The sequence below is a fragment of the Bombina bombina genome, chromosome 8 (assembly GCF_027579735.1).
Source record: "Bombina bombina isolate aBomBom1 chromosome 8, aBomBom1.pri, whole genome shotgun sequence".
Classification (NCBI taxonomy): Eukaryota; Metazoa; Chordata; class Amphibia; order Anura; family Bombinatoridae; genus Bombina; species Bombina bombina.
Window position 1 is genome coordinate 261,181,365 of NC_069506.1, and position 13,324 is coordinate 261,194,688.

The 13,324-nt window shown below is 37.5% G+C and overlaps 1 protein-coding gene across 2 annotated transcripts in view; it reads left to right on the plus strand.

Moving 5' to 3' along the window:
- The window catches only part of LOC128638175 (zonadhesin-like), a 32,159-nt gene extending 23,386 nt beyond the window's left edge, over positions 1–8,773 (plus strand). The window contains exons 2-5 of one of the 2 annotated variants that reach the window (XM_053690040.1): positions 3,657–3,741; positions 5,089–5,134; positions 7,293–7,340; positions 8,333–8,773. In XM_053690040.1, the coding sequence (XP_053546015.1) occupies positions 5,095–5,134; positions 7,293–7,340; positions 8,333–8,697 (453 nt within the window). In that variant the 5' untranslated portion in view covers positions 3,657–3,741; positions 5,089–5,094 and the 3' untranslated portion in view covers positions 8,698–8,773. The remainder of the gene's footprint in view (positions 1–3,656; positions 3,742–5,088; positions 5,135–7,292; positions 7,341–8,332) is intronic. The other variant, XM_053690039.1, reaches the window with a different exon arrangement.
- The last annotated feature ends 4,551 nt before the right edge of the window (positions 8,774–13,324 follow it).

The window sequence follows — 13,324 nt, forward strand, 5'->3', positions numbered from 1 at the left end:
TTTAACAATTTATCAACTTACTTATAATATCTAATTTGCTTTATTCTCTTGATAGCCTTTGTTGAAAAGCATATTTAGATAGGCTCAGTAGCTGCTGATTGGTAGCTTCACATGGATACCTCATGTGATTAGCTCACCCATGTGCATTGCTATTTCTTCAGTAAGGGATATCTAAAGAATGAAGCAAATTAGAAAATAGAAGTAAATTAGAGTGTTGTTTAATATTGTATTCTCTACCTGAATCATGAAATAAACAATTTGGGTTTAATTTCTTTTTAATAGAACCCCCAAGCCTTTTAAAAGCAATATAAATCCAGCTGCTAGGGCCCCCCAACACTGAGGCCCGGGTGGTACTGCACTGGGTACATTGCAGGGAAAGGCATGGACCAAGGCTGTGGCGGACATTTCCAAAGTACAGATGTTAGTGAAGGACACCAAGGTACATTTCAAATTAAAAACATCAAAAAACACTCTCTTTACAGAGAGGGTAGTGGATACATGGTGGAATAGCCATCCAGCAGAAGTGGTAGAGACAGTGAAGTAGTTTACACATGCATGGGATAGGCACAAGGTCATGCTAGATATAAGATAAGGCCAGGAACTAATGAAAGTATTCAGAAAATTGGGCAGACTAGATGGGCCGAATGATTCCTATCTGCCAACATATTCTATGTTTCTATAAATTAGGAGAGTGACACTTTGCTGTCAAATGGGCTGCACTTTGGACTCCCCTGGTTTAGTTCCACAAGTAAAAATTAGTCATATAATCAAACTAGTTTAAAATAACATTTATATAAAGACTGCTTGTGGTATTACCTTTTATTTATTTTTTGGTTATATTGAGAGTCTGCCATTCCTGACCAAACCCACCCACCTTGATGTTAATTGCATGATCATCATGGTTGGTTACTTACTTGGTTACGCAAGTTTGGTGCCGCTTGGGTCAAGGAGGAGTGAGGACCAGCATTCATCTGTCCTACTCCTCCCTCCCCACCGCAAAACGGGTGGCGGACACTGCAAGGACCAGTCACGTACCCAAGTGTCCGTGTACGGACACCTTGCCTATCCCTGGTGCACTGGCAGTAGTTCCGCATTTTAGCGCAGCTCATATTAAATGGAGGCTATGAGATGCAGGGATACTAAACTCTAATGTAACATTAACAAGGCAAAAGAGATCAGAACAGGGTAGGCAGAACGGTTGTAGTCAAACTGTTTAGGTCAAAACAAGCTCAAACATTATTATACCAAATCAGCAAACAAAACATAGTCACTAACAGACCAGAGTTAGTAACAAAAATCACCAGGAAACACAAGTAGCATCAGGAAAGCCGAAGCCAAAACCAAGAGTCCATAAGCAAGGAAACAAATGCCCCAGTATGATAGCCTCAATGCAGAAGCAACTAAACACTGCACAACTAAGGGAATATAAAGGCTACTGCAATTAAAGGGACATGATACCCAAACTTTGTGTTTCGATATTCAGATAGAGGATACACTTATAAAAAAGTTTCCAATTTATTAGATTATCAAATTTGCTTTGTTCTCATGTTATTCTTTATTGAAGACATACCTAGGTAGGTAGCATGCACATGACTGAAACACTACATGACAGGAAACAGTGCTTACTAATGTATAACATTGTTACAAAACTGCTGCCATTTAGCACTGCAGATATGTGCACACACCTGAGCATGTATATCTGCTTTTCAACAAAGGATAACTATAAAAACCAAGAACATTTGATAATAGAAGTAAATTGGAAAGCTGTTTAAAAGCGTGTGCCCTATCTCAATCCTGAATGAAACCTGTTGGGTTTTATGTCCCTTTAAGGCTGATTATATCCTCCTAGGTCTCCTTAAAGGCACAGTATACTTCAACCAAGCAGGAACAGCAAAAACTCTTTTACCAAACCACTATTATGACACTACATATCAATAATTTACATTTGTTAAGTATAGGGCTATTTTTCACCAAAATGCTAACAAAAAAATGCTTCCAATAAACAATTTGATTTGACATTGAAGAGCTCATCTGCAGTTATTATTGTAATGATAATTGTCAAACTATAAATTGTTATAAACCCATTAAGCGATATAGAGAGAGGATTTAAACAGATTATGTTAGTCACTGAGGACTGTTTATGCTGCCAAGATTTAATAAAATGTAAAAACTACTTTGTAACTGGTTAGGATAAGTGGCTAAAAAATGTTTAAGCCTGGTTCAAACTAAAATTGAATTACTCTTTCATGTGTGCCTGGCAGGAAGGCAAGACTGAGGGTTGGAAGCCTAGGGCAGCACATTGTTGATTTCACATATACAGCTGGATTTAAGGGCATTATTGTTATAATGGTACAGTTATTTCATAGGGTAATATTTTGGGGTCGATTTACCAAGCGGTCAATGGGCCCCAATGCAGCTGTTTCCACACGAGCCTTCAGGGTCGCCGGAAACAGGAGTTAAGAAGCAGCGGTCTTAAGAACGCTGCTCCTTATCTCCTCCGCCACCTCTGAGGCGGCGGACAGCAATCAGTCTGATCGAATACGATTGGGTTGGTTAACACCCCATGCTAGCGGCTGATTAGCCGCAGATCTGCAGGGGCGGCATTGTACAAGCAGTTCACCAGAACTGCTTGTGCAATGATAAATACCGACAGCGTATTCTGTCGTCATTTATCGATGTGCAGGGGACATGATCTGCTACAGCGGATCATGTCAGTTGCAATTTGATAAATCAGCCTCTTTGACTGAACATCTAGCCATGTCTCTTTTGGTAGAATTATCACTATTAGAGACCCTTAAAGGGATAGTAAAGTCCAAATTAAACTTTCATGATTCAGATAGGGTATGTAATTTCAAACAACTTTCTAATTTACTTTTATCTTCAAATTTGCTTTGTTCTTTTGTTATTCTTAGTTGAAAGCTAAACCTAGGTAGGCTTATATGCTAATTTCTAAACCCTTGAAGACTGCCTCTTATCTAAATGCATTTGACAATTGTTCACAGCTAGAGGAAGTTAGTTCATGTGTTTCATAGAAATAACATTGTGCTTATGCATGGGAATTTATTTAAGAGTCAGCACTAATTGCATGAAATGCAAGTCTGTCAAAAGATCTGAGATAAGGAGGCAGTTAGAAAAAGTTTAGATACAAGGTAATTACAGAGGTAAAAAGGATATTTTTATAACAGTGTTGGTTATGTAAAACTGGGGAATGGTAAATAAAGGGATTATCTATCTTTTTAAACAATATCTTTTTTGGAGTTTACTATCCCTTTAAGCATTGTTTACATATATTTACACTTAGCAGTTAGGGTTAGCAGATTTGTATTTTTTTTAAACGTAAATGATTTTTCTCATCCCATAATGAGCCATTTTCTTGAACATCTGTGAATTTCTCCAGTTTGTAAATTAAATAGTATTTTTGTTTTTCCTGATACAAATGTCTAGTGTTCAGTATATTCTCTATCATTCTATATCTCTCATGTCACTTTTTTGTGTCATCATTGTGCCATTATAGGTCATTGCGCAATCATTTTTCCTTAGACATCATCAATTAATATGAGTTTGAAACATATAATTATTGTTTCATAACAATAAAAAGTTTTGTGGATGACGTTATTTATTAAAATTAACATCCACTGTAATCTGATTATAAATAGAAGGAAATAGAACTTTTTGCACAGCAAGATACAGGTCCAAATCAGCAAGCGACTGCTGAAGAGCACAAGATCATCACTGGGACAGGTAAGGGCTGGGGGACAGGTAAGGGCTAGGGAGTAGGTAAGGGCCGGAGGTAGGTAAGAACTGGGGGACAGGTAAGGGCTGGGGGACAGGTAAAGACTAGGGAGGTAGGTAAGGACTAGGGAGGTAGGTTAGGGCTGGGGGACAGGTAAGGACTGGGGGTAGGTAAGAGCTGGGGACAAGAAAGGACTGGGGGTAGGTAAGGACTGGGGGGCAGGTAAGGGCTGGGGACAGGTAAGGACTGGTGGACAGGCAAGGGCCGCGGACAGGTAAGGGCTGGGGACAGGTAAGGATTGGGGGCAGGTAAGGTCTGGGGGACAGGTAAGGTCTGGGGGACAGGTAAAGTCTGGGGACAGGTAAGGGCTGGGGACAGGCAAGGATTGGGGGGACAGGTAAGGGCTGGGGGACAGGTAAGGGCTGGGGACAGGTAAGGACTGGGGGACAGGTAAGGACTAGGGGCAGGTAAGGACTAGGGGGTAGGTAAGGACTGGGGGGGTAGGTAAGGGCTGGGGGACAGGTAAGGCCTGGGGGACAGGTAAGGCCTGGGGGACAGGTAAGGGCTGGGGTTGGTAAGGACTAGGGGCAGGTAAGGACTGGGGACAGGTAAGGACTGGAGGTAGGTAAGGGTTGGGAACAGGTAAGGGTTGGGAACAGGTAAGGGTTGAGGACGGTAAGGGTTGGGGACAGGTAAGGGTTGGGGACGGGTAAGGGCTGGGGATGGGTAAGGGCTGGGGGTAGGTAAGGACTGGGGGTAGGTAAGGACTGGGGGTAGGTAAGGACTAGGGGTAGGTAAGGGCTGGTGGTAGGTAAGGACTGGGGACAGTTAAGGACTGGGGGACAGGTAAGGACTGGGGGACAGGTATGGGCTGGGGGTAAGTAAGGGCTGGGGACAGGTAAGGACTGGGGGACAGGTATGGGCTGGGGGTAAGTAAGGGCTAGGGACAGGTAAGGACTGGGGGACAGGTAAGGACTGGGGGACAGGTATGAGCTGGGGGACAGGTATGGGCTGGGGACAGGTATGGATTAGGGGTAGGTATGGACTGGGGGTAAGTTAGGGCTGGGCGTAGGTAAGGGCTGGGCATAGGTAAGGACTGGGGGTAGGTAAGGGCTGGGCATAGGTAAGGGCTGGGCATAGGTAAGGGCTGGGCATAGGTAAGGGCTGGGTGTAGGTAAGGACTGGCGTAGGTAAGGGCTTGGGGTTAGGTAAGGACTGGGGACAGGTAAGGGCTGGGGGTAGGTAAGGACTGAGGGTAAGTATTATGTGTTGTGGAACAAGAGTTTTGAGATACATATATATAGTTCTACACCTGAAGGAAAAAACACCTATTAATGTGAATAATCTCTTCACAGGGAAAGATGCTGCACAACACAGTCATTATTCTGTTGCTGGCAATGGGTAAGCTATACAGATAACTACATTGAAAACTACCAGTAGTGCTTACTATATAAGTCATTCTATATCAAATATTATATATATAAAAAAAAGTAGTTTTAAGAAAGCCTTTCAAATATTTTTATATTAGTTCTCAAACCATGCTTAGGGCTCGCTTCCATTGAGCCGTAAAAAATAGAGCCGTAAACTACTGAAGTTTGCAACAGCTAAAAGTAGTTTACGGCTCCAATTAAGTACCAGGTTTTCATTGAAATACTTTGCGCATTGCGTACAACGCTCTTTTTGGGTAGGTGTAAGTTAACATTAACGTTAATGTTGCGCTTTCATTCGAAACCAAATATATACTTAAAAAATAATAAAAAATCAAAATAATGATGTGGTCCTGTGGATGTGTACAAAAATCTCAAAAAATGTTAAAAAAGGGCAAAAAAACTATTTTATATATATATATATATATATATATATATATATATATATATATATATATATATATTAAAAAAAAGCGTGAACAGGTGACTAATGGTCAAAATAAGATGCTTAAAGTGATGAAAAAACAATAAAGTCCAAAAATCTGATATCATCCAAGTAGTGTGGAAATAAAAGTCAAATGTTTATAAATAGTTCCTCAAAAATATAGATAGAATGTTCCAAGTGATAATTGTGTGTGGAAAAAATTATCCAATGGTTTCCTCAAATGTTCATTTTCTGTTTACCTGTGAATAGAAAACAGTACATAGTGTAATATCGCTAAAACTCAAAAATATACAATTGAAAAGAAGCTCACAATAAATTGTCAATTTATGGTGAGCTTCTTTTCAATTGTATATTTTTGGTTATATATTCATCTGTTTTTATAGTTTTATATTGTTACCAGTGTTTGAACCGTATCACCTTGGTTTTATGTTTTATGTCCTATATTTTAATCATTTGTGTAATACTATGTTTATTTACATCATGGATCCATGAATTTTAGCATTGTCTAAGTTATTGTTAAAAGTAACATTGTTTATTAAATATTCTATCTCTGCCTGTATTGGCGCTCCCTAGCATTTATTAATTACATTGATTCCCTATTAGGGTCAGCTGAGGACCCTTTGCTTTTGTGGAGCCGTAGATAGCCATCCTAGTCTAGCGCTGATAGACACATTTCTCTAAATATGTAAAACAATTATAAGGGACACAGATCCGATCTGACTAATACACAACTTTTCACATTTGCCTGCACGCCAAGCTGTGCTCTCAGCCTTGCAATAATGACACTCCCTAATGTACCAACTCCACAGTCAAAAACACAACTCCTGTTACCGGCTTTGAACTCCTTGCAAACCGCCAAGTGAAGACCCTGATTCTTCCTAACAAACCACTCCAAAACAACGTTCAGTGAGGCAGGAAAAAAGTTTAGGGCATAACTTTTATTGGAAAAAAATATTATAAAATATAAAACCATGCATGGCACAGACCAAAGCTACAGTGGTCTTACTCGTTTTGGCTGCGTGTCTTAGTCATAGACCTGCAGCACCTGAGTCCAATGTCCATTAAATACATTGCTTGCCATGCAACTCAAAAAGTTATCTCATTGATGCCCGTGTGAAATGTGAAACACATGATACATACACGCATAAGTAAAACGCAGGTATTAGTATAAATAATGATTCATAAATGTCATTTTCATCCAAACAAAGGCATAATATATCTATACATGTGATATCCTGAGATTATATAGCCTGTATATAAATAAATCAGCATTCTGAAATAGCAAGTAAAGTAATCTATGCTATGATAAGAATTTTATAGCATTTTGTCCTCTAACATTGCATTTACAGATATTTGTTTCAGTGTTTTCATTTGATTTCTAAACACAGAAGTAAAAGACAGGAAAGAGTATTTTGTATTATATTTTCCAGAGTTCTGCTCTGTACTATTATGCTTCATAAATCACATGGATATCTGAGTATATTTAAATACTCAAAACATGTCCTAAGTTTGATATGACTCAGAGAGGGAAACATTGTGAGTAATAGATCTAGGGAGTACTCTATGCTGTATGCAATTAATTACAGTTCACCTCACCTCACCTCAATGATATAAAATAAGATAAATACATGTCATTTTACACAGCAGAAAATCATATTTCTAATCAATATCCCATTTTCACCCACAGTACTGCCTTTGACTTATGTAAAAGCTGAATCATACCCATTGAAACCTGGTAAGAATTTTAAAAACATGTTTTTTTTATTGTATTATGAAAATATACTTTGTAAAAGTCTGACAAATGTTTTCATGCTATGAAAGAATACAGTAAATACATTGTTGATCAGGTTCCATAATTATACATTACTCTACGTTATGTTTTCTATTACTTTTCTATTGGTGAAAATATGTATTTGTTACCCATCCTAATACATGACGGTTATATAGTAAGCACAAAACAATGTAACATTATTAGGTCAGTTAAAGATGTATGTGCAGATTTATGCTTCATGTTTTTTTTATTTCACAATTTAAACATTTTTAAAATGGATTTATATGTATCCATAATATAGTCAATGATGTTTCTAGTGTCATGCAACAGTTTAATTAGGGAGCAACTGATTGTCATAAATAATATAATAATAAAAAAACACATATACGCACCTTCCTATCAAAAGTGGAATAAAACTAAATATTGTTTTTGCATTGCTTGTAAAGTTATTCTTCATGATAATATGTCACATACTATGTTTTTCTCAGTGACATTTCTAGTTTAGTTAGGCATTTTTGCAGTGCCTTGTAGTAAGAAAAGTACAGTTTAGGACAATCATATGACCCTGAAAATCTTAGTAATATACAAACCAGTCTCAAAAAAGTGATGAGGAAATATCCCCTCCACTATATTTAAAGTGGCACTAAAGTGGTTATTAAATAGGGCATCTGCACACACACAAAGTAGATGATGTTTTTCCTGGAGCAAAGAATTGTAAGTAATTATATGCAAATGAACTTTAAAGCGCTTGTCTTTTTGCTTTGCTAACATGAGTTTTAAACATGGACTCCCTAATGCCAGTGCAGTGTTGCTCCAGAAAGATTTAACTGAGAGAAGGGGAGAAGGGGTAGTGTTTAGCTAGAGAAATACAATATCCTTAACTGCATTTATCTTTTGTATCAACTAGACATTTAAATTATCTTTTTTCCTCATCATTTCTTTATCTTTCCTTGCAGAGCCAAAATGTGGCGTTAATGAGCAATATTATACTGAATGTATGCCCTGTCCCAAACATTGTGGAAATAAAGAGATCATGTGCAAAATACCTTGCAAACCTGGCTGTGGCTGCAAACCTGGTTATTTCATGGCGAGTTCCTTATCACCACAATGCATTCCTGAAGCAAAATGTGAGAAATGTGGCAAGCTTGAAGTGTATGATGAGTGCACTGCTCACTGCTATGACACCTGTGATGGTCCAGTTATCTGTACCAAAATTTGTACATCTGGTTGTAAATGCAAGAATGGCTATGTCAATAACAATGGAAGTTGCATCTTGCCCTCAAAGTGTCCAAAACCGACCAAAGGCTACATTATACCATGATGTGAATTTTATGTTTTCAAATGCCCTTGGGTTATGCACAACTTCAATTGAGAAAATAAAACAAACTTTCAATATATCTTTGATATTTATTTGTACTTATTCTGTCTGCCTTTGCTGTGAAATAACTATGAATATTGTTTTAGTTCCACTCCCCCTCCCCATAAGAGGCTGAAAAGCCTCATCATACTTAGTATTGTGTAATTTACCTTAGCCCGTAACATTTTAAACAGGAATTAGTTAGCCCAGATTGCAAGCTTATTTGCATATATTCCTAATTTGCTATTGCAGAAGAGACCAGAAACATAGATTTCACCAGGCTTTCCAAGAGGTCTATCCCTGAACTGCTCTTGATGTGCAACAAATGACAGTTAAATAATTTTAAAACATTGTTTTGCAATTAATTGCTCATATATGTTACATTGTGTTATATTGTGTTTAACTCAAATTTTTGAAAGGTGTTTCTATTTTCAAAAGCTCAAATTTGAAATTTGGCATTTATTGCAATGTTTGTAAAACAAGTTTAAGTGAGATATGTTGCAAATCTTTGTTCACTGTCCTTTGGAGAGGTCTAGTATAGTGGGGCCTATTTGAATCTATTTAGAATGCTAGAAACCCCAGAAAGTGTGGATTTTCATTGGTTTTCAATTGTGTTAGCAACACTAATACTTTGCACTGACTGGAATTATTCCAACCAATCAGAAAACAATATTTGAGAAGGATTTTTTTTTATATTTGGATTTTAACAACTTTGCCAACTTGAAACCATTTTCGCCCTGTATTGAGCAGCATTATTTTGGCTATTCATACAGGTTATTTTTTATTGTTAAAGGGATTTTTGTACTAAAAAAATAACTATTTATATGAAATTAACAGCATTAAAAGTAGATATTTTTGCCTTGATATTGTTGAATTGTATACTTACTACTAATGAACATTTGTACCTATAAACCAATAATAATTAGCAGGAAGTACCAAACAGCCAATGAGCATTAGTAGGAACTACCTATCAGCTAATAAGGATTGGCAGGAAGTACCTATCAACCAATAAGAATTAGTAGGTAAAAGCTATAAACCAAAAGCCAGAGAGTAGGAGTGAAAAGTGCACATCAAATGCTGCTGTGTAAGTTTCAGTTAAAATGTTAATATCTTTTACTTTACTTCACATTTTCTGGTAAAGGAAAAAAAGAAAAATCAACATGTTTAAATGCTTCTCTTTCATGTGAGTGAAATTTGAGTACAGTGATGTTTTAAGGTTTTTGCACATACATAGCTCACACATTAAAGGGACACTGAACCCAATTTTTTTCTTTTGTGATTCAGATAGAGCATGCAATTTTAAGAAACTTTCTAATTTAGTCCTATTATCAAATTGTCTTTGTTCTCTTGGTATCTTTATTTTAAAAAGCAGGAATGTAAGCTTACGGGCCTTTGGTTCAGCACCTGGGTAGTGCTTGCTAAATGGTGGCTAAATAAGTGCAAACATTTTTACATTGGTCGCACAAAAAGGAGTCTGAAATGAAACGTCCCTGAACAAATAAACACTATCAAAGAGGATGATTCTGAATATGGAATAGGCAAAAGCTTTGAGCATTTCCATAACAAAAACAGCAATGACTTTAAAATAAAAGCCATAGAAAAGATCCCAGAGTCTAAAGAGAAAGATTTCTAGAACTCAGAAAAAGGGAGACTTACTGCATTCACCATTTGAAAACCCTACAACCTCAAGGATTAAAAAAAGACATAGCGGCATATTTATCAAGCTCCAGTTGGAGCTTGATTCCCTGTGTTTCTAAAGACCCCTGCTCCATAACCTGTCCGCCTGCTCTGAGGCGGCGGACAGACATCGTCAGAAATCAACACGATCAAATACGATCGGGTTGATTGACTCCCCCTGCTAGCTGCCGATTGGCTGCAAATCTGCAGGGGGCGGTATTTCACCAGCAGTTCACAAGAACTGCTGGTGCAATGATAAATGCCGAGAGCCTATGCTGTCAGCATTTATTGATGTGCAGCGGACATGATCCTCAATATCGGATCATGTCCGCTCGCACCTTCTTAAATAGGCCCCATAGACTTAGCAGCATTTTTGTAAACGTTATTGCATAAGTCGATAAGATTTGTAAGACAAATCATCAGCTGAAAGTTACCATAAATCATTTCAGTTTAGTGCATATTCTGATCACTAGGTATGATACCCCTTAGTCCACCTAAGCACTATTGTATTATTCTTCCCACTTCTTATTTTAGATGCATTCTATCCTATTGCATTTACAGTCCATGCACACAAAAATGCGAAAATGAAAGTTGCACGCCTAAATAATATGCCAAGTTTAGCGGCATCTCGAGTAATAATATAAACCCATTAAATAATCATTTTCTCCAGTATGACTTTAATGTGAAAAAGTAAAATATCAAATGAACAAACAATATGCTTAATTAACAATGGATTAGTAATATCACTATATTCGATATTACACTGCAGTTTATTTGTTTGTATAATCACACGTTTAAACTATCTAAATTGTTGTCAGTAACAGAAAAAACTGACACATATTGGCAAAGGGTTGTAGCAAAAATTGTTGTTTAATCATTCCAAATAGCCTCCGGAGCCATATACAGTATACATATTTTTCATGTGTGAACCGTTTAATGATTAAGCAATTAAAGGGATAGTAAATCCAAAAATTTTCTTTTATGATTCAGATAGAACATACAATTTTAAACAACTTTCAAATGTATTTCTATTATCAAATTGGTTTCATTCTCTTGTTATTCATTGCTGAAGGAACAGCAGTGCACTACTGGCAGCTAACTGAACACATTTAGTTAGCCAATCACAAGAGACAAATGTGTGCAAGCACCAATTAGCAACAGTTCTAAATAGTGTATGATATGTGCGTATTCATTTTCAACAAGGGATACTAAGAGAATGAAGCACATTTGAAAATAAAAGTGTCTTAAAATGACATGCTCTATATGAATCAGGCAAGTTTAATTGTGACTTTCCTATCCCTTTAACTGTTAACAACTAATTAAGTAAGAGGTAGCAGAGTTGAATAGGCAGCCTATTTAAGGTGAGCGTCTGTGCAGCATGGGAATATTCTCTGATGAAGTGAAGAGAGTGTTCATGTAATGCGTAAGGGACCGCCCACTTAGTGACGTCACTTTCGGTCTGACACACGCAAACGGAGTTTGAAAGACTCCAGGTTTATTGAACTTTCACTGCTAAATGAACTGAGCATTATGCAACTGTTACTAAATCAGCATTCATTAAAAATCTTCATTGTTTTATCTTGAACTATGCATAGGTGAAAGCCTGGATCTTTACACCTTACTGCATAGATTTATTCAACAATAAATCCTCTATTATATTAGCATTGTGACTGGAGAGCCATTTGTTTTCCTTTAACAAGACGTAAACTGTCTGTAATACTCTGATTTGGAGCCACAATCTCATCATCACTTCTATACCATACAAGAGGTGGAAGCAGAAAATAAAGACGCATCTTTATTACAGATAGAGATACATATCCCCTGAGCATCACATATCTCACATGTTTGAGGTCTTACAAGGTGAGCAAGTTTTTTGCATTTCAAAACACATCACCTTTGTGTGTACAAATTACACTATTGGTTGCTTTGTCTTCTCTTCCTTTCTATGAGTGCTGTTCCTGCCTATACTAGTGCCAAAGATTCCCCCATATCCACTGGTGATAGTGGATCCATCCATTTCAGCTGCCTTGAAAAATACATCAGGAGAGACTGTTTGTAGTTTAATTTCATGCATTGATACACAGCGCAATTTGATACCCTTTTTTCTGTAAATATATACAGTATATATAAATATATATATTTAAAAAAATCATCCACCAGAGCTTAGAACTCACGTTAAATCATCCTCCTGCCGGGGTGCTTAACAAACACAAGCAATATGTCACCCAAAGGATAGCACTCATCGGACTTGATAACGAGATCTTTGAAATTATGTTTTGTGGTATCAACCTTGTCCTCAGATCAGACAAACAAGTTACAGTATATATATATATATATATATATATATATATATATATATATATATATATATATATATATACATACAATATATATACACAAAACACGGAAGCGGACTGCACTCCTAGACTGGACCGGGTACACATCCCATGACCCTGCAACATGCTCAGCCCTGGTTGCTCAGTGGCACTCACAAGAAGCTGTGCTGTCACCAGAGTCACAGGTAGTTAACCCCAGACAGATCTGGGTGCAAGAACCATAGGGGAAATTACAAAACAAATTAATACAACACACAGAGAAAACCCTGCACTCACTAACAAGCTCACAGCTAAGATTTCAAAGCAAAAATGGAAAGGTTAGTTAACACATCTGGCCAAATGGGACAAGCCCAGGTACCCTGGGGTGATTACATAAGCCTGTGCACCCTTCCCTTGTTCCCAGTTTGTTTGGATTTGAGAGCTTGCATTTTGTGGCTGTTTTAGGGTCCCAGGTATTGGAAAGGACTTTTACGTGGTACCTGGGCTTGTCCCATTTGGCCAGATGCAGTAACTAACCTTTCCATTTTTGCTTTTAAATCTTAGCTGTGAGCTTGCTAGTGAGTGCAGTGTGTTATATA